Genomic DNA, 25,777 nt, shown 5'->3' on the forward strand with positions numbered 1-25,777 from the left:
AAGGAATATCCTAATATAGAGACATTTAATGTTTTAATAGTGAGAAAAAAATATTAAACCTGAACATATATTTGAATATATAGAAAAACTTTAAACATTACTAAGGGATATCAAATAAGCATTAATCAAATAGGAAGTCATTTCCCATCCTAAGATAAACTCAACATCATAAAGGGGTCAATTCTCTTTAATCTATAAATTTAACGTGATCTCAATAAAACACTAAGATCTTTTTTCTTTTATCTAGGCAAATGGTTTTTCTAATTCAGGGGCCAGTAAACAATGGCCTATGGGCCTAGTCCAGTGCATTCTGTTTTTGTAAAAGGAGTTTTGTTGGAGCACAGCCACACCTACTGACTTACTTCTTGTTAATTGCTACTTTCACTATACAATGGTAAAGTTGAATAATTGCTATAGAATAATTGCTATATAGGGGCTGCAAAGCCTAAAATATTTGTTATCTGGCCTTTTACAGAAAAAAAATTTGCTGATCCTTGAACTATTTAATATGGAAAAACAAGCAAGCAAGAATAGAAGGGTAATTCTGAAAAGAGAAAATAATGAAGTGACTAGCCTACTAGCTCTTAAAATATATTGGAAGACTGTAGTAAATTATGAAATATGACACTGGTTCATGAATAGACAATGGAACAAAGTACAAAGACCATGGATAGAATCAAATACATATATAGGAACTGAGTATTTGGTAAAGGTGGTATTTCAAATGATATTTCTTCTGAGAAGAGTTGGATAATTCACTAAGTAGTTTTAGAACAACTGGGTAAGTATTTGGGGAAAAAAATAAGATTGGTTCTCTACTTACTACTCTCATCAAAATAAATTACATCGAATGATTCCACCAGGATACACATTGGTTGCCTCCAGGGAAGGGAATTCTTGAGAGGCTTGGCCACAGTGATGAAAGGGAGACTTATTTTTCACTGATCATTCTTCTATATCCATTGACTTTTGTTGTAAATAAGTGTATTGCCTATTCAAAAAGTAATAAAGAAAAAAATTTTTAAGTAATCAGATCTAAAAATATCACAAATGATGCAAGGGAAGAAAAATCGTTGAAAAGCCCAAAGCCCTCACAATTTTTTATGTATTTCTAAAAAAATAACTATTAACACATCTTTAAAAATTTACAATAGTTTTTAATGTTTGTAGAAATTGAGATGCAGAGAAGTTAAATGATTTGTCCCAGATTCCACAGCTAGTAAATGGCAAAATCAGAGTTCAAACCCAGGCCCACCCATTGATTCCAAAGTTCATGCCCTTTAGTTACATCATCCTGCCTCCGGCTCCCCTGGGAAATGGAAGTAGAACTGAAGGGTTATATCTGAATTTACACACTTACCTCTCTTGCCAAGCTGGAGGAGGGAGAATCCAGCCCAGGACACACAGAACACTGGAGGTGGTTGGAGCATTTGTCCTGTTTCCACAGCCCGGTGTGGAACAGGGTAGGGAAGTTAAATTAGGGACCTCACTATTAATGTTCTTAAAATCTCATAGCTAGCTGGAGAAGCTCTGTTACTGTAGAACACATTTTATAAAAGTTTAGAGACTACATCTAGGTTTCAGTCAGAAAATGTTAATGGAAATATTGCTACATTGATACTTATAAGATATTGTGAGGTAAAAAATGCCCTCCAATCTGATCAAGTTTCTGGAAACTGATGACACGCTTTCATGACAATAAATGCTTTTCTTCATAATACGCAGTTTTCACATTTTCCCAAGTGAGCCCAAAATGTTCTTTACAGTGCATCTCTCCCAATCAGCTCCCAAATCAGCTTTCATTGCATCTCCTGGTTATGTCCTTCATATGTCTTTTGATCCAGTGTAGACCCTTTCTTGTCCTGACTTGATGGAAAAAACTGGCCAGCTGTTTTGAAGAACATCTCACTTCCTGGATTTTTTCCTGGTAGCTTCTTTGTAAAGTCATTTTACTTGTTCTTCTATCCTCTGTATTCCTGAAACTGGAAGATCTAAAGGTGTGAGAGAGGCAAGGTAAACATTTTGGGGTAGAATACTTCGTGGATGATAATGGGTACTTCACGTTGCTTCACATCAGAATACGTATGTTCTGATATCTGGTTGATCCACTGTTAGTGATGGTCAGATTGACCCCTGGGCAATAGCTATAACTGAGGATTTTAGAGGGAAGGGGCAAAAGGAGCAATTGAACAGGAAAAGTGTGAATACAGCTTGGCTTCCTAACCAAAGCTGCAGGCGGTGGAACGCCAAAGTCATCCACCTGTGCTTCCCACTTTGACATCGTTTAGACTGTGACCGATCTTGCTGTCTTAAATAGAGAAAGCAAAAAAACAGAAACAGAACTTTGATAGGTCCTCAATGACTCTTAAGGACAGGTGTTTTACAAAGGGAACGTTTTCCTTTATAAAACTGAGCTGCACTGAGCGGACGCGGTAGTCCGTCCACGGAGGGCCACTACAACGCTCTTCTGTATAACCTGGGGGCAAGACCTCCAAACCCAAAGAATGGGGAGTTCTCAGTGTTTGCATCCACCCCTCTTCTTTTCAGTCGCAACCCCTCCGCGGCATCTGACCACCAGGGGGAGCTACAATCAAGCAACCGCGTTTTAGGCGAGCGGGAGCGCGTCTAGATGAATCTTGACAAGCCCAGGGACCCGTAGCAAGGTGCCGGGGCTGGATGAACCGTATTTCTGCTCTCTCGCGAGCACGCGTAGGCCCCTCCCCGCTCTCCCGCTCCAGCCCTCCTCCCCGCCTGGTGCGCTCAGGCCCTTCCAGGTGGCTCGCGGCAGGTGGCGCTGTCTGCGGCGTCGCAGCGGCCCTGGCTGCCGCGGCGACGATCTCCCAGCGGGCAGTGCGGCCCGGCTCTCCTGAGGCAGCGAGTGCCACGTCCCAAGTGCTACGCGGAGGAGAGGAGCGGACGGTGTGCGGGGGGCGGGGAGCAGCGCTGAGCCCGGTCCGGCCACACTAATCGCCCGCCGCCATGGGCTCCTCGCAGAGCGTCGAGATCCCAGGCGGCGGCACGGAAGGCTACCACGTCCTGCGGGTAAGGGCTTCGACGGCGGCCCTGGGGCGGCCGGCTGGAGGCGGGCCCCGGCCGCGGGGAGGCGGAGGCCCCGACAGGCCCCTTCCCGGCACCGCCAGGCCCGACCCCGCGAGGGATCGGCGACCGCGGGCGCTGCCTTGGCCGAGGCCAGTTCGGGAGGCCGCTCGCATTACGCTTGCCCGGAGCGCCCCGGGCCCGGTGTACGCCTCTCTGGCTGCAAACAGGCGGCAGGCGGAGACTTGGCCGAGGGCGACCCAGGCGAGAGGAGCAACCTTGACTCGTTTTTTTCTTCACGGCCTTTTCTGTCCCCTCCTCTCATTCTTAGCTCCCAAAGTTAGGGGAGGCTTGGGGGCAAAATCTGCAAAAGAGGTGAAGGTAGCATTTGAGTTGCCCTAGAAAAGGAAGCCTGGAACCCGCAGACCAGAGTTGGGGGATGCGACGGCAGGTGTTAATTCACCGCGGCGCTCTCTGGATGTCCAGAAAGGCCAATGAGGCAAACAAACGGAATGGCCTAGATGGGGGTTGACGGACTTAAATCTGCTTCATTTGGGCTGGACTTTTTTCTCTCCAGTGTCGCTCCTGACCTTCCTAAACCTTCTCTTCCACATTTCCTGGCGGGGAGAACTTCCGTTCTCTTTTTCTGAGACTGCTCAGGGTGTGGTGGAGATTATTGTTTAGATCCACAGTGTAGAAGAGCTACTGGCGAGGAACGTTTTTAAAAAACAACCCAGGTAAATGAAGGACAACAACCTCAGGCACCAGGATGCAGAGAGACATAGTATCTCAAAAAGCGTTAGCTAAGCCCTTGCAATGAACAGCCTGAGATACACGGAGCATGTGGTCCTTTCCTCCTGAAACTGGGAGTCTTTAAAAGTAGCATTGTTGGTTGTGTGCTGTGACACCTCCGTGAGTGATAACGTGATGGACTGTCAACAGAGTGGCCCCAATCAGTAGCGCCATTTCAGGGCATAATGAAGTGTCACTAGGTAATTGCTCCTCACAGACAAGAGCGTTTTCACCGAAAATGGGAAAGTGCACTACCTAGTTCAACAGTCATTTTCTGCCTTAGGTCCGATGTTTTAGGTTAGACAACTTTTTTTTTTTTTTTGAGACAACATTCTTAAACTAAACTACCAGATATTTGCTTGATAGGGCTGTGATCAGTCACCTTTCTGATCTTCAGGATTATCAAGTCTAGCTGCCACTCCATCCCCCCAAAATCCCTCTTGAAGCTACACTCTTGGTAAGAAAGGATGATTTTCTCAAAAAATAAAGGGAATCTATAAATCATATTACCTCCCTATTCACCTCAGCTAAGCCAACACACAGGTGCCACTCTGATTGGGGGAAAGGGAAGAATTGTCAGATCCCAGCTGTGAAGTGTAAGTTAGTGGCAGTACTTTTCTATTTTCTAGTTTGATTCTTAGTTCTCTGCTTGGGGTATGTTATCCAGTGTTACAGTCGCTGATTGTGGCCATGAGTCCTTAGGGACTTTGTGGTATGTTTATAATACATGCTCTAGGTAAATCAATGAATTTTAAAAGTCTGTTAGGAAGCTGTACATGTCAAAAGGATTCTGATTCAGTGACTTCTGTTAATGGCTATGTTTGATGTTAAACAAACTGAAGTGTGTTTTCTTTACATAAGTGCACTTCAGGAAATCAGCACTTATACATGATCAGTAGTATAGATTTTATTAATCTGTAAGTATGATTTTTAGAAGCACTAGGGACAACCTTAGTTTCCAACTGCGTCTGGAGCATGAATGTTGCAAAAGATGAAGTAATTCTTTCGTTTGAGTTTTATTAGAGAGAGCTTAAAAGTAGTAATCATCATCAAGTTTAGGAGAAGTTTTTTCAATATATGGCCAAAAGTTATCATAAGATGTTGACTTTACAACCTAAATATCCAATAGCTGCGGATTTGTTAAATAAATCAGGGCCTAACTACAGACTGGAATGCTCTGCATTCAGTGAAAATTGTGTTTCAAAATACTATGTGGGCATAGGTATGCTTCCATTTATGTGCAGGTACATTCCAGTGTCCAGGAAAATAAAATGGAAAGATAATAAGCTAGGATATTGAAAGGATTACTGGTGGATGGTGATATTTGTATTCCTTTTAAACTTCAATATATTTTTTAAAAGTTTAACAGTGACTGTGAAGTACTTGTATTTTCACAAAAAAGTTATAAAAATCATTTTTAAAAAGTAGACTCCTTGTGAAAGATTTTTAAATTTGTTCAGAATCTTTCTTTTAAAAATAACATTATATTTCGGATTCCCTGATGCAGTGGATCCAGTTCCATGTTCGCCATCCATATCATCCTCTTATCCCCATCCTCTAATCCTAACATTAGGCAGGAAAAATGTTAGCAAGGGCTTCTCAGTTTTGTTTGAAGTTATTGTAATTTACTACAGTTGAAGTATGTTGAATAAAGAATTCTTCTTTTCAGGGTTGGGGGGCGATTAGGTTTGTTTGTTTGTCTTTAATGGTGGTACTAGGAATTGAACCCAGGACCTCATGCATGCTAGGCAATGTACTCTACCACTGAGCTGTACCCTCCCCCCCAAAAAAGGATTTTTGCCTATATTTTCTACTATTAAGTGAACCCAACAAGACCATTTTCAAAATTAGGTTTGGGGAATTGCCTCATGGATGTCCATTATAAGATGTTTCTAAATCAATATATTCAAATTAATTTCAGTGTACACTTAATTCTCTTTGATTTGGGGGATAGCTGAGGATGTTCTGGAACCAGTGTTCACACCAGTATGGGGACATGGAAAATGTCATGTTCACTATTCCTTATAATTTCCTCTGAGAGAGATTTTGAGATGATGGATGTTTTGAAGGAAAGACCATTCAGATGAATTGTGTCTCCAGTGTAATAACAGGCCTTTATCTTCTGAGCCATTCGCTGCAGACTGGGCACCATTAGGTGTACTCTTCTTAGAGGAGAAAGTGACAGTTAAGTGGAATTATTTCCATAGAAAACGGAATACCTAAGTCATATCTACTGTTATATGGATGTGCTCTTTTTTAATGGTGCCTCATTAATCTATATGAAATCCTGCAGGATTTCAGCTTAGTACTTATTTTGAGAAAGTCAATTCCCATTATTTGATAGTCATAATTTTTTCTTTATTCTACTCACACGATGTTTCTCAAACCTTTTAAACTCATGTCCCCATTTGAAAAGCATTAAAATCTCACTATTATTTCCTTCTTGTCTCACTCATTTTGAAAACAGTGGGTGTAAAAAGAAAACCTTTGAGTTGTTTGATGTTTTCCAAATATAAAGTTATAACCGAAAAAGCTTTATAAACACCATCTAAAGATTCTGACCTGCTCCCAAAATTGATCTCTTCAAATAAAAGACTGTGAAATTGTTTAACTAATAAACATTCTTTGAAATTGCTTTCAAATCAAAAAAAAAAAAAAAGAAATTGCTTTCAAATGTAGGAATCAGAATATTTCAGTTTATTAATGCCATGGGATACAATGTATGTGAACCGTAGGACACTTTTAGGAATTGTGAAGTATCATTAGACATAAACTTTCCCCAGTGTTAATAGACCTCAGACAAGTTAGAAGTGTCATGTTGTTTATATACCCTTTCATGTTTTTCTGATGAAGTGTGTTCTAATGTATGAATCCTCAGGATCTTCGTTTGGGGAGACTTGTTGTTGCAGGGTAATTATGGTTTCTGTCTCTGGTCAGTAAGTAGCAGAGTTCACAAGACTGGCTCCAGTGCCTTCTAGGTCAGATACTGACAGTGCTTTTTAATAATTCCCCTGAAATTTTCATAAGAGTTGAACTTAGAACAACGATTAACATCAGTATATTCAGCTGGCTGCCTTTGATATTCTACTAAAAGGGTTATATTGATTGATTGACTAATAAAATATTAGTTGACAATATAAACTAGAAAATATCCATTCTGTCCATTAAGATTTGATATGTGCTTTGGAATCTGACTATAGATTGCCTTGGGAGTTGTGATTTATCAGGTAGGTTGGCTTTTTTCCAAACAACATATGCAAAACCAAAGTAGTTACTTTGATAGGCTGTACATATCCCTTTGGCATTGCAAATAAATTTACTGCAGCATGAAGAGAATGATGCTAGGGTTTTCTTGTTTTTGTTTGCTTGCTTGCTTGTTTTTTTTAAGCACCAATAAGAGATCATTCAGGCACATTATCAGCAATAAGGAACCTTGTCATCCGTGGACATGGATACATTGAGGGACATCATAGTAGATCATTGGAGACCACCTTTGGGAATCACTGGATTCTAGTATCATCACTTTATTGCTTTTCCTTGGGCAAACCCTTGAACTTTCTTTGAGCTTCATTCTTTTTATATGAAAAATAGGGATAATAGTATTGCCTCTGTCACCTTTTTTTTTTTTTTTTTTTTTACTAAAAACTACATTAGATATTGTACATGAACATATTTTGGGAAAAAATGAGCACGTTAAATTTCTTTATTAAAACAATGCTGTCCACCTCATTGGTTTATCCTGAGGATTAAATGACATATTCCATGTAAAGCACTTAACGTCTGGTCTAGAATATGATAAAAACTCAATAAATGTTAGCTGTGCTTTTGTTACTCGTTTTGCATTATTGTATCACCCGTTGAGAACCACTATTGTAGTGGCAATACTAGTTAAAATATACTTATAAACATTTGAAGTAGTATTTCCATTTAACCAATTATTCAGGAGCTACTTTTTTCTATGTACCTCACCCTGTACTGCTGTTTAAGTTTTGGATCAAATCTGACCCACTAATTTCGTAAACGTGCCTGTTAATTTTTAAATATCCTCATTTTTGAGGAAATTTTACATCTGTATTTTTAAAAGTAGGTGAGTACCTGCCACAGTGTTACTAAACTAAAATGACTAAAAGTCTATAAAATTAGTGATCTTGTTGGGTTTGATCTACACTGTAGAATCTATAGATAGGTTAGCGACAGTTAGACTTACTTCATGGTGAGTCTTTCAGTCTTAGTATCTAGTCAGCCTCCTCCCTTTACAGCTAAAGGAAAGGAACACAGATTATTCCCTAAAGTCACACACAGCAAGTTTTCTTTCCCTAAGAAACAAATACCTTGAGCCGGTTTCAAGGTAAAGGCAGTTTGCCTTGCACAACCGAGTTTGGGGGAAGGCCTTTCAGTATATGAAGATAGGCTTGTTTCCCGAGCACAAAAACTGTGTTCCCAGCAAGGCAGATGAAGGAATTCTTCCACACACATTCGGATCCTAGAATGGAACATGTGTAAAAGATTTCATTCAGCTAGGCTAAAGTTGAAGGGGATCTCCCTAAAGTTGAAGGGAATCTAGTATTTGAAGAGTACAGAGTGTGGCATATGGTCAGAGTTTTAACTTCTTTTAGAATAGATTTCGGTTTCTTTCAACCTACAGATCTTTTCTAACCTATAGATCTTTTCTAGGAAGCTACTATGTAATGATGGGTTTTTATTTCATTTAGTTGTCATTAGAATTTTATTTCATATTGCTTCCTACGTTAGAAGTTATATCATTGGGTCAGTATCTGGAGAACATGCTCTTTGAGTTGTTTTGGTAGAACACGTGAGGAGAATGTTTTAGCAAGGTGAGCCTCGAACTCTTCTAGTCTCTTGCAGAATTATTTACCACACATTTGTGTCAAGTCCCAAATAGGGAAACTGGCCTTTTACAGATGTAAAAAAGCTCCCCTCTCCAAAAGTGCCTTTTAAAAAAAATAACTATGACGAATTTAGGGTTTATTTTTGTTACAGCACATTCTCAGATCTTTCCCTGTCATTTTGTTCACCTAAGCACATACATATAACATGAAGTTTTACGTGTTTAATTTAAATGAGTCATCATTTATGTCTTATTTGGATTGAATTTAATTTTTAGTCTTATTTAACATCTCTACTATTTTTAAAAACAGTACTAAGGCAAGAATGTTAACATTAAATTGAGAGCTAGAGGAGATGATGGTGCAAAAAAGTCATTCAAAGGGACTTATCTGCCTTGTATGTGTGAAGAAGGAGTTAGTGCTGCAGTAGTAAAGAGGAGACAGTTATACTTCCACTGAACCGATTTTATGGAAACATCTCCATGGTTAGAAAACTTAAGGGAGATAATTCACATGCGAGCCAGGAACTTGGGTATCTTTGTATATATCACCTTATAAAATACCTAATCTGGTAATATCCTGTGTTCGGAAAGTAGCCTGTGGTTTCCTTTCTTTGTTACTTTAGAGTATCAGTTGCTTAGCTGGAGGTATGTAAGTAAGTGGCCCAGATCAGTTGGGAGAATGCCTTACTCCCACCCCACCCCAACTCTTCTTTCCTTCTACTCTTCTGTCCCTCTCTACCCCAAGCCAGAATTTAAAAGAGAGATGGGTTCAGGCGAAATGACCTAAGCCTAGTATAAAATACTTTATACTTTTAGTCCTAGAAGAATAGATGGATGCTTCACTGGAAAACAACCAGTATAGAACAGTTAGGTCTGTACACAGAGAAGTCTGTCACAGAGACCATGTATTATACGAAATGTGCAGAATACTCAAATCTGTAGAGATAGAAAGTAAGGTTAGTGGTTACCAGAGGCTGGGGTTCGGGGGAATGGGGAGCAGCTGCTAATGGGTACAGGGTTTCTGGGGTGACCCTTATTAAGTTGTGAAGTTTTGTTGTCTATTCTGATATTTTTGTATTTTGACATTTGTCTAGTCTGTCATGATGCACTAAATCGATCTCAGAACCCACTCAAACTCCCTGTAGTAAGTGAATGACTCCACCTTAGGGATTATTTATGTAGAGTTGGTGATTCACAGTCCAGCTGCCAGTCCTTGGTGCTAATATCTTTCTATGTAACGGGGATGGCTGCCCCTTCACTGTGCACTTTCTATTGTAAACTCACATTTTACTTCTTGAGGAGTGTAAAATGTCTAGCAAATTTCATCTTGTTATAGCTGTTTTTTCTAGAGTGCTTATGAAAGAAGTATTTCTTCTCATGTTGTAAAGATGAATGAGCATTGGGGCAAGTTACTTTGCAGTCTTTACATTGATTGCTCACAGTGCTTTTAGACTTAATTGTTGGTTCAGACTGTGTTCTTTACAGTTGAGGTGTTAGGTATGTTCTTAGATTGTAGTAATTTGATTGCTACTTTTTGGATAGAGAGGCATATCTTAAAATTTTTTATATTAAAAATGCACATAAGTGTACCTCTTGATGTATTTTCACAAGCAGCACTCTAATGTAATCTCTTTCTGGTCACGTGCCAGCTTTCCCCTAACTCCCCAGAGTGAATACACTATCTTGATTTCTAACAGCAGAGATTAGCTTGGCTTTTTCTTACACTTTATGTAAATGAAATCATATGATATGTATTCATTTGTGTCTGGCTTCTTTTGCTCAAATATTGCTTGTGAGATGTAGCCATGTTGTTGTGTATTGTAGAGCTTTCATTTCGTTAACATATTTTATGCCATAGAATATGCCAGAATTTATTTATCTTTTCTGCTGTTGATGTTCATTTGTATGATTTTTAGTTTGGAGCTATTACAGATAGTGCTGCTGTGAATGTTATATTGTGTATGTCTTTTGGAGAACATATCCTGTTTCTGTTGGGGATACTAAAGAGTGAAATATTTAACAGAGGTGTGCATATTTTAACATTAATACATATTGCCAAATAGTTTACTGATTTCCATTCCCACCAGCAGCAGTTCAGATTTCTCATTGTTCCATATCCTCATATCACTTAGTATTTTCCATCTTTTTGATTTTGGCCATCCTGATAGGTATGTAGTAATATCACACTGTGGTTTTAATTTGCATTTCCTGATGACTGTTGAACACATTTTTATATTTACTGGCCACTTCAACATCCTCTTTTGTTTAGTGTCTGCTAAAATCTTTTCTATTTCTTTGTTGTCTATCTTCTTTTTAAAGCAGCTTTATTGAAATATCATTTACATACCATTAAATTCAATGTTTTAAAGTATACAGTTCAGTGGGTTTTTTTGTATACTCACCGAGTTGTGCAACCATCACCAATATCTAATTCCAGAACCTTTTTATCACTCCAGAAACAAACTCTGTACCCTTTAACAGCTGCTCCCCATTCCCTACCCACCAGCTACTGGTAACTACTAATCTACTTTCTATGGATTTGCCTATTCTGGATATTTCATATAAATGGAGTTATACAATATATGGTCTTTGTGACTGGCTTCTTTCACTTAGCATAATATTTTCATGGTCTATTCATGTTGTAGCATGTATCAGTACTTAATTCTTTTTTTACTGGCAAATAATATTCCATTCTGTGAGTGTACTACATTTTGTTTATTTATTCATCAATTGAGGGATTTTAGGTTGTTTCCACTTCCCGGCTATTATGAATAAAGCAGTATGAAATTTGTTTACAGATTTTTACATGGATATATTTTCATTTCTCTTGGTTATATACCTAGGAGTGGAATTGCAAGGTCATACGATAACTTTGTGTTTAGCATTTCGAGGATTTGCCAAATGGTTTTCCACAGTGGCTGCACCATTTTACATTCCCATCATCAGTGTATGAGGGATCTAGTTTCTCCATATCCTTTCCGATCCTTGTTACTCTTTTTTGTTTTAGCAGTTTTTGTAAATGTGAAGTAGAATCTTATTGTGGTTTCACTCAGTCTTTCTTAATGATTGCAGTAATTCTGAATTAGTTCTGAATACTGTTCCTTTGTTGAATATATGTTCTATCTTCTCACTTGTGTCTTCTGATGAGCAGAAGTTGTTCATAGTTTTAGTATAGTTTATCAAATTTTTTTAGTTTATGGTTAGTGCTTTTGTGTTCAGTTTAAGAATTCTTTTCATACTTAAAGATATTCTATGTTTTTCTCTAAAAGCTTTATTGTTTTACCTTTGATCTTTAGATCTGCCATACATATGGGATTGATTTTTGAGAGACTTTTTAAAAAACTTTATTTTATTGAGTTATAGTCAGTTTACAATGTTGTGTCAATTTCCAGTGTAGAGCACAAGTTTTCAGTTATACATGAACATACATATATTCATCGTTGAATTCTTTTTCACTGTCAGCTACCACAAGGTCTTGTATATATTTCCCTGTGCTATACAGTATAGTCTTGTTTATCTATTCTATATATACCTGTCAGTATCAACAAATTTCAAACTCCCAGTCTGTCCCTTCCCACCCTCCTCCCCCCTGGCAACCACAAGTTTGTATCCTATGTCTATGAGTCTGTTTCTGTTTTGTATTTATATTCATTTTTTTCTTTTTCTTTTCTTTTCTTTTTTTAGATTCCACCTATGAGTGATCTCATATGGTATTTCTCTTTCTCTTTCTGGCTTACTTCACTTAGAATGACGTTCTCCAGGGACATCCATGTTGCTGCAAATGGCGTTATGTTGTCATTTTTATGGCTGAATAGTATTCCATTGTATAAATATACCACAACTTCTTTATCCAGTCATCTGTTGATGGACATTTAGGCTGTTTCCATGTCTTGGCTATTGTAAATAGTGCTGCTATGAGCATTGGGGTGCAGGTGTCTTTTTGAATTAGGGTCCCTTCTGGATATATGCCCAGGAGTGGGATTACTGGGTCATATGGTAAATCTATTCCTAGTCTTTTGAGAAATCTCCATACTGTTTTCCACAGTGGCTGCACCAAACTGCATTCCTGCCAGCAGTGTAGGAGACATTTTAAAAAATAACTTATCTCCTTTTCCTAGCTGACTAACATTCCATTTCTTTTTTCTTTTTCTTAAGGGATGAGAGATAATTAATGCAAGGTTATAAAGATAATGTAGTATCTAGAAATTAATTGGTTACAAAGATTTCCCCTCAGGTGGTGATTGCGGAGTTAGGAAGATGAGCTTAAGATTTGTAGGACTCCTGTCATATGTCAGAGACTTAGCTAGTCATTTCATAAATTTAAACTCATTCAGTCTCTTTACAGTATTCTTGTAAAGTAGATGGCAGTATCTTTTCCTTACAGATGAGAAAACTGAGGCCCAGCAAGATAAACTTTCCCAAGCTCAAAAAGCTAGTAAGTAGGCATACCATGACTCAAAACCAAGTCAGTCTGACTCTAAAATTCTATTATCTATTCACTGTACATTTTTTCAAAATCATGTAAAATCTTAATTATTAAACTTCCAAATTTAATCTGTTCATCTTAAACTGCTATATTTGGTCGAATAGTAAATGTTAAATAGCCTATGGAGCCAGGTATATATTCTTTTTTTTTCTTCTTCCTTTTTAAAAAAAATTAAGATGGTTTGAAAGAAGCAGACAAGGAATCAACAATCAAGAGATCTCATAGGGAAGGAAAGTATTGAGCAGTAATCTGATGCTTGAGAGATTAGGTGCCTAAGAGATTCTTATCAGTGGATAATATTGCCAGAGAAACTTACCTGTGTGGATGGTTTAATTTGTAGTGTTGTAGATCTTACTTTCCACGTTAAGAAATGTAGGAAATTTCCTTAAAACGTGTTAGTCAGTGACCATTTTCTAGGGCTCCCTCTGCTGGCTTCTTAGTAGTAATTAAGATAACTGGTTCAGAATTGTGCTGGTACTAATGATGTAAATAAATTTAGGAAAGAAATTAATTTCAAGGTCCGTTAAAAACAGAGGAGATTGATGTTTGTAGAAAATTAAAATGGGAAAATAGAGTTAGAGAAAGAATTATTTAAGTTTATTTATTTATTTTAGAACACAAATTTAGCTGCTGAATCTTTTTTGAGTTATGGGGAAGAATCATTCTAATGGTATTGGAGATTTTCCATTTCAAACAAATAGTGGTAAAACTCGATACTTGGATGGTAGCATGATGAGAAGCAGTGTGTGGGATCAACTTTCTTGGGTGCTGATGACATTACAAAAGTATTGTCTTTAGCCGTTTTTATCTAAAAGATAAACTGTTGGCAGCCTTCGTGGAGAAATCTGAAATAATCATTGGACTAGCTGGTTTCTACAGAAAATGGTCATTTGGAAAGATTCAGATTCAGAGAGTTAGATAATTAGATGTGGACCCTATTAAATGAGAAACTCCCCTCAGAGGGGGCTCCTAAGATCTGTGCTAATTATCCTCTTTTCACACCTGAGACATTTCACATCTAATTGATAGGCACCTACTGGAGAGGCATTTCACATCTAGGGGATCATGACTTCTTCCCAGCTAGCTGCGACTTGACCTCTCTCTTCTTGTAATAGCTCCAAGCAGCCACTATTTTCCTTTCAGAGTTGCTATTTGAGGAGAAATCTATCTGCCATTTTGGGCTCTAGACATTTTGCTTGATAATATATAGAATATAAAATATCCCTTATTTAAGGAAACTGAGTATAAAGAAACAGGTATGTACTGAATATTTTTATTAGAGCTAACACTTTAAAATCATAAGTCCCTTTGCTGTTTAACTTGTTTAACTTACAAAAATGATTTAGTCCCACATTTGTAGGAAATTGTACACAAAGCAATTTCAAACAGTTTCAGTAAGTTAAACATTGAACCATCTTTATAACGGGCAACTAACTATTCCTTACTGTGACAAATGAAGAAAATCTAGTTTCACTTCTTCAGAGGCAATGATAATATATTTTGGCTTTAAATGAATAAAAGGTAACATTATTCCAAAAGTAATGAGTGTGTCATTAATCCAAGATTAAGTGTCATTAATCCAAGAAGTCTAGTATTGGGAACAGTTTGGGTTCCATTTTGAAAGCATTAAAATGATTTGTTACCTTGTGAATAGCTACAAATGTATATATGAATGATGTGGCTCTGTTATTTGCATAGCCTCAGAATTGACTATTAGAACTGTTTAGATTATTATAGAAAATCAGCCTATAAATATCAATGTAATCTTTGTTTTCATAGGATAGTTTTGACAGTATTTAATAACATGAAGCAGAATAAAAATTCTTTAAAACATTATGAAAATATTTTAGAGGAAATGCAAAATGGTTTGTATTAACTTTTTGCTCTTTTGTCACATTACTACTGTTACTAGCTACTGTATTTGTATTACTGCAGATTTACAAAGTTTAATAGTTTATTTTAATCCATTTCAATTGTGAAATGGTAAACATTTGTGTCGTTGAGAAGCTAAGTAATCTTAATCTTCCATGTAAAGTCCTCTGTAAGTCTAGCTCCAACCCTTCTTTCCAGCCTGCTTACTGGACTAATAGTTACAAGATATACTTTTGAGTTTCACCTCTGCCACTAGCCAACTATGAGACCATAGGCAAGTCACAGGATGACTTCTTCACCTATAAAATAAAAGAACTGCACAAAATCCATGCTTTTAACACTTTATTTGGGTCATGGAGAAACCTTTTGAGAATTTGATGAAAGCCATGGACACCCTGAAAACTGCTGGTTGAAGTAAAATGTTGCATATTAATTTATTTCAATCCTATACCACCTGTTGTCTTAACTACACTATATTGTGATTCTCATTTTTCAGACTCCTTCTGGGTTTTTACTCATATTATCTCTTCAACTTTCAGATGTCCTTCCTCATCCTCTTATCCATCTTCACCGTTGAAAGAAAGTTCTACCCCCCTTTTAAAGCACAATTCAAATGTCTTTTTTTTTTTTTTCCTGTGAAGTTGCTTCAATCAGATTTAATCTTCCCCTTAGAACTTTGTGCGTTTGTATAACCTTTAAACTTTTTGGTCTTGTATTACAGTTATTAGAGGTCTGTGTGTCCTCTGTCTCGCCTTCTTATTACCTGTTCCTCGACAGATTATAAATGTTTTGACATCAGTGGCTACGTTCCTATGTTAGTTTTGTAACTAAATGGTGCCTTGCTAGTAGTAGTCGTGGAATAAATAGAACATAAGTTAATTTGAATTTGATGCTTAATTATAATGATTAACTGTCTGCCGTGACATGTGTTAAATTCTGGGAAGATTGTCCCCCTACCCCCCAACAAGTAGAAAGTGGTGTGAAATGGAACCGTAGAGGAAAAACCTCATATCTGAGGATGAGTTTAGAGAATGAGTAGAATTTAGGGAGCTGCAAGGGCATTACCTGGGAGTTGAAGAGAAATGAGAGAACTAGTGAGTACCTGTATTTCCTTATCAATGAAATTAATCTATTTTTACTGAAAAGTGATAGGTGTCACAGTTTGTAAGTAAGCTTTGCATTTTTCACTTTTGACATTTTTGTTTTTACAGGTACAAGAAAATTCCCCAGGACATAGAGCTGGACTGGAGCCATTCTTTGATTTTATTGTTTCTATTAATGGTTCAAGATTAGTAAGTTCAGCTTTTTGTATTTTTGCCTATGGTATTTTGCAATCTTTTGAAAATGGAAATTTTCAGATTACCTGGGATGGATGTTCATTCATCAGCCAATTTGTAAATGTAACCAACTGTGCGTTAGTAAACATATGAGAATGTCAAATACAGAATAGTATACTTCACGCTCGAGCAGTTATCTTAGGGGAAGAATATCACTGGAGACTTCTACTTTATATGTTAAATTCTCAAGTTTTTTCTGTTTGTTTTTTAATGGAAGTACTGGGGATTGAACCCAGGACTTCCTGCAAGCTAAGCATGTGCTCTACCACTAAGCTTTTACCCTCTCCCCTACTTTAAATGTTAAATATTTACTTTTTTTAATCAGGAAGACATGATTTTGTTGCTTTTTCAAAGAAGTCTGACATTTTTAGGTTATTGAGAAATAGATTAGTTAAGACTCATCCTCAAATAACTTGTCAGTTTTCTTGTTGCTCAGTTCCCTTCCCTGATACATAAAACTGTTATAAAAATGGACAGAGATGTGTTCCAAAAGTACAGAATTAAAACCACTTTTTATAAGTTGCTCTCAGTTTACATGTAGTGAATGTCTATAGGAAGGAAATTGTATAATTTCAACAAAGGAAATTCTTAATGAAAATGGCTAGTTGGTTAGTTTATTTTTTCACAGTGGTCTTAAGTTTTTGTTCATTACTTACCAACATCTATGTAATGGCCTTTATTCATTTATGTAATGAAAATTTAACATACTGCTTCCATTTTCTTTTCCTGCTAGTTCATAATAAAGTGTACATACAGGAGTAGAGTCCAAAATTAAACTTCAATCCTACCAAATGTTTTAGATTTTAAAGTTAAAGTCATACCAATTCTGTAAGTAATATGACTTCTTGTGGGTGTTTTAGTTTTTTAATCACTGAAACCCTAGATCATTTCAAATAATGTTGAGTTGCAAATTCCATAATCCATAGTCAGCTATTAGAAAACAGTCACATGTTGTTGCTAGCATAATAGTTGCTCTGAATTTCTTGACATTCTTTTACTTTGGGGAATATTTGAATGTTAATGAAACCTCTGCCTGTTGAATGTTTATGCTAATTATTAATATTACTCCAGTAGGGCTATAGGATGCTTAAACTAAGATTGTTAACATTAGCTTTTTATTTACTAAGAAAAATTTCTGTGTATTTACAGAATAAAGACAATGACACTCTTAAGGATCTACTGAAAGCAAACGTTGAAAAGCCTGTAAAAATGCTTATCTACAGTAGTAAAACACTGGAGCTGCGAGAGACCTCAGTCACACCAAGTAACATGTGGGGTGGCCAGGGCTTGTTGGGAGTGAGCATTCGTTTCTGCAGCTTTGATGGAGCAAATGAAAACGTTTGGCATGTGTTGGTAGGTATCAACTGTGAACTGTTACTTGCAGTTTAAGAAGCAGTGTAGAAGGGCGTTTTAGCAGTGGTTGTCTCCAATTGGGTGAGATTATTAGGCTACCTTTAGTTTCTGAAAATCAGAATTCATTGCTTTTAAAATATAAATTAATAAAAAAGAATAACAACTTGAGGAAGAGAAGCAAATATGATGCCTAAGAACTTTTTTAAATGATTTATCCATTAGAAGAAGAAATGTTAAAGCAAATAGCTATAGAAATATTTCAAATATTTATTAAATATTATGTGATTTTTTTTTTTTATGCTTGGGAGATTTGAATATATATATTCTATAGTTTCTGACATCTGACATCTCTAACAAGACATATAGGGGTATTAAAATCACTATAATTAAGGACTGTGAACTCTACAATTTGGTAGATTATTTTATATACATTAATTGGGGGGGCTGTTTTTGTGTCATCCTAGGAAGTGGAATCAAATTCTCCTGCAGCACTGGCAGGTCTTAGACCTCACAGTGATTATATCATTGGAGCAGATACGGTTATGAATGAGGTAATTAGTGTGTGTATTTATAATGAAAATTATTTAATATTTTCTTATTAATGTTTAAGTTCAGAAGTATATTTGGGTACACTTTACATTTAAAGTTGAAATTTTGGTCTTGCTGATCAAGACAGCTTATGCCTCATGGTGTAAAAAAGCTAACATCTGGGAGATGTCTTACTAGGTATAGCTGTGAGGAAAGACATGCTGTGTGGCAGTTGCAGAGATTTTGTGTATGGTATGTGGAAATCTCTTCTGTACCTCCAGACTAAATCAGATCCTCATTTTGATTATTGATTTCATTTTCTCTTCACCTTTCTAAGGTAATAAAATTGGCTCAGCTATATTAGTTGGATCCTTTTCCTTGTCTGTTAGCTAGTGGAGGTATATATTGCTAAATCAAAAATGAGAGAAAAAATAAGGTGCTCAGGTAACCAGATTTTAATAATGGAGAGTAAAAGCAGAATATGTAGAATTTGGGTATAGAAGAGTTTTACTAAAATTGCTAACTAGGTCTTCCAGAACTGGACATAAGTCCCTGCACGTAGTAGATAGGTAATATATTGAATTAAACCTTGTTTGGAGTATTGGTTTTAAGAAATGATTTTTATGTCTAGGGACAGGGCCCAGAATCTAGGGGTTTTTTTTGTTGTTGTTGTTTGGTTGTTTTTTAAGTTTTCCAGGTGATCCTGATATTAGCCAGGTTTGCAACCTACATTCTAAAATTCTGTAACAAAAAAATTTTCCTCCTATGATGCTTTTGCAGTCTGAAGATCTGTTCAGCCTTATTGAAACACATGAAGCAAAACCATTGAAACTTTATGTGTATAATACAGACACTGATAACTGTCGAGAAGTGATTATTACACCAAATTCTGCATGGGGTGGAGAAGGCAGGTAAGATCATTTTTCAGACTGAGTTACGACTGCTTAAATTTACCAGTCAGATATGTTGTAAGCATTGTTTGTTTTTATTTTGAAACAAGTTATTGGTTTGTGTTAAGACTTATCTTGTATATTCAAGACCTTGTAGTAGCTCACAGTGAAAAGAATATGAAAATGAATATGTATATTCGTGTGTGACTGAAAAATTGTGCTGTACACCAGAAATTGACACAACATTGTAAACTGACTGTAACTCAATTTAAAGAATAAAGAAGCTTCTCTTGAAAATAACACAATGTTGTAAACTGACTATATACTTCAGTTAAAAAAAAAGACTTGAGGAAAGAGCTGACCTAGAATATTAAATTCAATATATTTTTTAAAGCACATATTTAGTGAGCATGGAATATATACTCTAGTCTTTTTTTTTTTTTTAATTGATCCCTGTTTAGGTCTTTTGACAGTTTAAATTGTATAAATTTTAAATTATTTTGAAAGTTCTAACAGCCTTTTTTGAGGAATTGTTGAGCATAAGCCATAATTATAGGAAAGCCTAGGGTTTGGAAACTTCTTCAAATGTTTTGTGAAAGTTCCAACATTTGCTGGGAAAAGAGCCTCTGTTTGCTCACAATATCTTTACCCATACTGCCTGAGATTCCACAGCTGAATGTATGTTGCCATCAGAATGCTAACATGTTGCAATTTGAGAAAATGAGATAGAGCATCAGGCAGATCTGGGGGCCATACTTGATCAAGTCGTCATTGTCCGCTGTCCAGATTTGTAAACACACAGAAGTATGATCTTCTCAAGGTCCTCAAAGTTGATTCATTTCAGAGGTACTGCCTCATATAAACTAAATTTGCAAAGAAACTTCTGCATTCATTAGAACAGCGAATTTTCAGTGTACAGTAGAAAAATACCCCCTCTCCAGTTGGAAGAATACTTAGATCCGATCACTACCACAGGCGTGCTTGGAGAGCATGAAATCAAAGCCTAAGGAAAAGATTCTGCAGATGGTGAGGTCCAGCCACAGAGAACATTACTAGTTCTTTAATTTTAAACTGTGCTGACTAAATACTGCTACCTTCGTGTTCTTGGAGCCCTTCTTTTTAGACTTTAGCAGTTACGTCTTTTCTGTGGAAGACGTTTTTCCTTTTGACACGGTTTAGTACCATTGGTCAGCCATTGCTTTAGACAGGCCCATAGAGACCATTTTCCTGAGTCTGTCCACATTTGGTATTTTTGTGCCTCTTGTTTTCATTCCTTCCTCAGAGGCTGACCACACTGCATTCATTACAGCACATTTTTCTTGGTTTCATTCTTTGGCTATCTTTGTTTGCAGAGGGTTTCTCTGTTGCCTCAAGTGCCTAATCTACCACCACTTAGTTATTTTGATTAATAAGCACCTTGTTTTGAAATACGGCTACCTCTGAAAGGCTTTCATTGATCAGTATAAATTATTTAATCTTAATTTCTTCCTCTAAATCTATCTGAGGTCCAGTTCAGCAGGAATTGCAGTTTGATGGTAGAAGGGAAGAAAAGTGAGAGGAGAAGGAGTGAGTAATTTTGTAATATGAAACATTGATATTAAATCAGATTTGGATAAGGAAGAGCTGAAGTTAGCCGTTGCCTGCTCTCCCAGCTTTTGGTGGTAGTAGTACCCATGGAAATAACAGATGCCTTGGCAGGGGAGAAGCACAGAGATACCTGTGCATGTCCTACTCAGAAAGTGCAAGTAGTTTGGAAAATAAAAGCAGTCATAATGGAGGCATAAGTTGAAACCTGATTGTGAAAAGGTTTAAATACTGTGGTCAAGAATTTGGACATACTTTGGGCAATGGGACTGTGATACTATATCAGTGAGGATTCTTTGGTTCCAAACAGTAGAAACCAGCTGCAACAGACATGACTTCATTGCTGTAGAGTCACTCATATAATCAAAGAAACAGCTAAAACATCAGATTTCGAAAGGACAGGACTCAGAACACCTTTAGGGATTAGAGAGGAAGAACTAATTGGCAGTTTCATCAGTGTTCTACTAAAAGGATGAAGCCATTTGGTTTTTTTTTTCTGTCACTCCCAAAATCTGAAGCCCTGGGTAAGAGAGGTAGATTGTCCTGGCTCTGGTCATGAGCCACTTCTTGGTTTGGGCAAGACAGGCCCCCTGATTGACAGTCCCACCAACACTGCATACAATAGCAGGGAAGTAATTCTCTGAAGGAAAAAGAAATGTGGGGAGGCCAGCAGGTTCTGGAAAGAAGCATTGTGATCATTCATATCTTATTAGAAATATGTTTCTGATGGCATTGGGAGGATGAATTAGAAGGAATCTGGATTAACTTGGATTGATTTGTGTCAGGTTCTGAAATAGAACTGTGGGATGTGTAAATGATAACATGCAAAAGTGCTTGGGGCTCTTCAGTGGAAAGGCTGTATGTTGTTCATTCAGCAAATAATATATTAAGTGTCTGCCGTGTGCCAGGAACTGTTAAGGCAGTAAACAAAACAAGGACCTTAACATTTTATTGGGGGAGACAGAAAATAAACAAATAAATATGCAGTGTGTTAGGTGGTGATAAATACTTGAAGAAAAATAAAGGAGAGTAAGGTTAGTCTCCATGGTGGATGGAAGGGTCATCAAAGGAGACCTCTGATAAGATGACATTGTTTCAGAGAATGGAGATTTGTTTTTCTATTTCAAAACCTCAACAAATGCAAGCTGTGATTGATATGAATAACTACAAGAAAAAAATATTTTCATAGCCTAGGATGTGGCATTGGATATGGTTATCTGCATCGAATACCTACACGCCCTTTTGAAGAAGGAAAGAAAATTTCCCTTCCAGGACAAATGAGTGGTACACCTATTACTCCTCTTAAAGATGGGTTTACGGAGGTAAGATGACTTTACTACCCAATTATGTCATAAAGTTTCTGCCCAAACAAGTCAAGTGTTGTGTATGGTGGTAGCATTAATTGAGATAGGCAGATGAACAGTTAAATATTGACATGTTGGATTTGAAGTTCCTGTAGGCTATCCGGATGGATATCCTATGGTATTGGATTTCAGGAAAGAGGGCAAGGCTAGAGATACAGATTTGGGAAATCAACAAAGAGAGGGTAATTTAATCCAATGAGCATTGATAAAAATTGTCGAGGGATTGGGCTTGGGTGTGTCAGAGGACTGAGGCCAGAATCTTGAACATTCCTAATATTTAAATGGATGGGCAGAGAAAGGGGATTCGGCAAAGGAAGCTCAGGAGAAGCCCAAAGGAAGAACAAAGCTTCAAGAAGAGGGCCATAGGCAGCTGTGTGAGGTACTACAGAGAAGTCAGGTGAGAGAAGGAGTGAAAAAACATGCCCTAGGCTAGAGCAGTTTAAGTCTTGACAGGGTGCAGATATCAACTTACAGGAGACAGAGGGTGAATGGTGGGTGATAAGGTGATGATAGCTGGTGCTTACTATTTCAGGCACCTTGACTGGAAAAGCAGAGAGCTAGCTGTGTGGGGACTATTACAGAATCAGGGTGAGGCTTTTTAAGGAATGAGCGGTGTTTGCACAGGCCTATAGGCTTTTAAAATGTTTCCTATGCAGGCCTTACAAGTCAGTTAACTCTTGTTTGCATGACTAAATAAAAAGCAAACATTCAAAAAAGAATGCTCCAGTTGTAAAGAAAGGGCTGCTGCCACTGTCATTTTGTGGTGCGTGGTTTGACCATCCCCAGTTCTAGAGGAAATGTAGGGGTGCTGTGGAGCAGTGTCACCTCTCCTCACTCCCCACCCTACCTTAAGCTCATGACCACAGAGCCAGTGTTAGGTATTCAGACTCTTGCTACCATATCTGCTGCCCCTAATCAGTGCTCTCTGCCCCAGATGAGGCCCTGTGGGCAGTCTGAGTGGACCAGAGTGGGAAATGGCAAGGAGAAGGGCCAGAATACAAGTTGTATTGGAATGTGTCAGAGAGCACTGGAGCTGGCAGACAGTGGAGGATTCAGAGGTAAAATCTGTCGAGCCCATATAGACTCATTCTCACCCCCACCGCACCCCATCTCCCAAAAGATAAGAGATGCAGCTGCCACAGTCGTTGTGGATGAGAAAAGAGAAGACGGACTCATGAGGTTAGACATCTTAAGAAACATCTAAGGAATCTATCATAGTATTAAGACTTCAAATGACTTCTTCAATGAGCAATGAAAGTGAAAAACAAATAACTGGCTGAGAATTCAGAGAAGGGGAAAGCAGTTGAGTAAAATCATTTTGGGGTGACTGGGAAGGAGGAGAGAGTAGAACCTCCACCTAGTGTTGAAGTAGCACAGTGAACACAGTGAGAGTAGAACAGTGTGTGTAATGGGCTAGATGCCGTGTGTCAGGAGACTGGAAGTGGCAGGATGGGGAGGAGTTCACAGTGCACAGTCCTTGGCATGTATCAAAATCAGGAAGTGTCTGAAAGCCAGGAAGGAATGCCGGGTGAAAACCTTTGACAGTTAGTGCATGATCAAAAAGGTATCTCTAGGACCAGTGAGAGCCAATATTTCTATTTTCAAGTAAACTTGAGTAATTTTATTTTTTCTTTGTCTTTTTTTGGAAGGTCCAGCTGTCCTCAGTTAATCCCCCATCTTTTTCAACACCAGGAACTGCAGAAATTGAACAGGGTCTGTCTGGACTTTCTATTAGTGCAACTCCACCAGCTGTCAGTAATGTTCTCAGTACAGGTGTGCAGAAGAATGTATTCTGTTTTCAGTCTACTTTGTTTTACATGATATTCTTCTCTGTCCCAAGTCAGAATTTAAAAAATTAATGCCAGAGTACTTTGAAAACTGTGAACATGCTCTGCAATGACAGGCCCTGTCTGAAAGCTGGTACTAAATCACCTCATTTAAACCTCTCCTCAGCAAATTTTAGACCTTGGGCTTCTCTTGTTATAGAGTCAGGATTCTACCTTTAAATTCTGTTTAATTGCTCTGTTTAATTTACTTAGGAAATGTTTGCATATTCCCTGGGTAGTGACAAAAAGTGAGCAGGGGATACAAAAGCGGGAAGGTTACCATTCCTTTCCTAGGGGCTCAGTCTTGCTCAGGGGACATGTCTCTATCTCTCTTTTTCTGCGTTCCTTGTTCTACCTAATACAGTCCTTTTTTGTTTTAGTTTTTTTCAACAGCTTAATTGAGATGTAATTCACATAGCATACAATTCACCCACTTAAAGTATACGGCTTAGTGGGGTTTTTAGTGTACTTGGAGAGTTTTGCAACCATCACCTTAATCAATTTAGAACATTTCATTACCCCAAAAGAAACCCTGTACCCAGTCACTCCTTATTTTTCTCTAACCCCCCCAGGCCTAGACAATTACTAATCTACTTTCTCTTTCTAATCTGGACATTTCATATCATATGTGTAGTCTGTGACCTTCTTCTATGGCTTCTTTCATTTAGAATGTTTTCCAGGTTCATTCACGTCATGTATATATTAATACTTCATCCTTTTTTATGGCTAAATAATGTTCCATTGCATGGATATGCCACGTTTTGTTTATCCATTCATCAGTTGAGGGACATTTTGGTTGTTTCTACTTTTTGGCTATTATGAATAACGCTGCTGTGAACATTTTTGTACAGATTTTTACGTGGACATATGTTTTCATTTTTCTTGATTATATACCCAGAATTGGAATTGCTTGCTCACCTGATATAGTTCTTGGTATGTTGGTAGAGTTCATTTTTGTCTTTCCTAATTTTTTTTATTTTCTTTATTCATAACACCAGAGTATATTATAAATTCATTGTTGAGTAAGTAGATGAAATACTGACATGTTTTAGTTTTATTTTGTTAATAACCTTTTCTTCTTGAGCTCTTTTTAATATTTGTGTTCCAAATTTGCTCATTTTTCACTTTGTTCTAGAATGGACTTAAAGCAGTCCATCAAGATGCAGTTAAGGTTAATAGTATGATCCTTGGAGTTTGTCTCCTAGTTTCAAATCCCAGATCTTTTCAGAGTCTTTGTTTTATTTCCCAAAGACATTTTTCTAGATGAAATTTTAATTTTAATTTTTTTACAATTAAAAATTGGAAACATACTCAAAAGTAGATCAACATTAATAAATACAGATATTCGTTTGTGTAACAAGTAGTGTAACAAACCTGTACCACGTAGCCTCACCATTTATCAGTGTAGTGACATACTTCCCCACCCCCTACTCACTACTGGGTTTTTTCCCAGCTTTATTGAGGTATAATTTGTGTACCATAAAATTAACTCACTGCAGGTATAGAGCTCATTTTTTTTTGGAAATTTATGGAGTTGTGCAGTCATCATCACAATCCAGTTTTAGAATATTTCCTAGATGAAATTGAATATTAATGTCATCAGTATCAAGTCATAGTTACAGTTGGAAGAAGTTTTAAAGTTTATTTCATCCAAGCAGTGTTTCAGTCCTTTTTACAATGTTTAGATTTTTTTTTCTTACATCCCATCAGTAAGAAATGGTCCTTTAGTTTATTCCTGATTACCCTTAGTTAAAGGTGGGTTGGGTACTTCCCAAGGCAGCAACTCAATCTCTGAATAACTCTCACCAGGTTTTAGAGTGAGTGTTCAAATGCCATATGAGAGCCCTTCTGGTTTTAGGA

General features: G+C 37.3%; 1 protein-coding gene across 1 annotated transcript in view; it reads left to right on the top strand.

Moving 5' to 3' along the window:
- Positions 1-2,793: 2,793 nt before the first annotated feature.
- GORASP2 (golgi reassembly stacking protein 2) overlaps positions 2,794-25,777 on the top strand; it is a 28,863-nt gene continuing 5,879 nt past the window's right edge. The window contains exons 1-7 of the mRNA XM_031451632.2: positions 2,794-3,042; positions 16,247-16,327; positions 17,522-17,725; positions 18,190-18,276; positions 19,034-19,164; positions 21,917-22,049; positions 23,741-23,864. Of these exons, the coding sequence (XP_031307492.1) occupies positions 2,980-3,042; positions 16,247-16,327; positions 17,522-17,725; positions 18,190-18,276; positions 19,034-19,164; positions 21,917-22,049; positions 23,741-23,864 (823 nt within the window). The 5' untranslated portion in view covers positions 2,794-2,979. The remainder of the gene's footprint in view (positions 3,043-16,246; positions 16,328-17,521; positions 17,726-18,189; positions 18,277-19,033; positions 19,165-21,916; positions 22,050-23,740; positions 23,865-25,777) is intronic.

This window comes from Camelus dromedarius, chromosome 4 (assembly GCF_036321535.1).
Source record: "Camelus dromedarius isolate mCamDro1 chromosome 4, mCamDro1.pat, whole genome shotgun sequence".
Taxonomy (NCBI): domain Eukaryota; kingdom Metazoa; phylum Chordata; class Mammalia; order Artiodactyla; family Camelidae; genus Camelus; species Camelus dromedarius.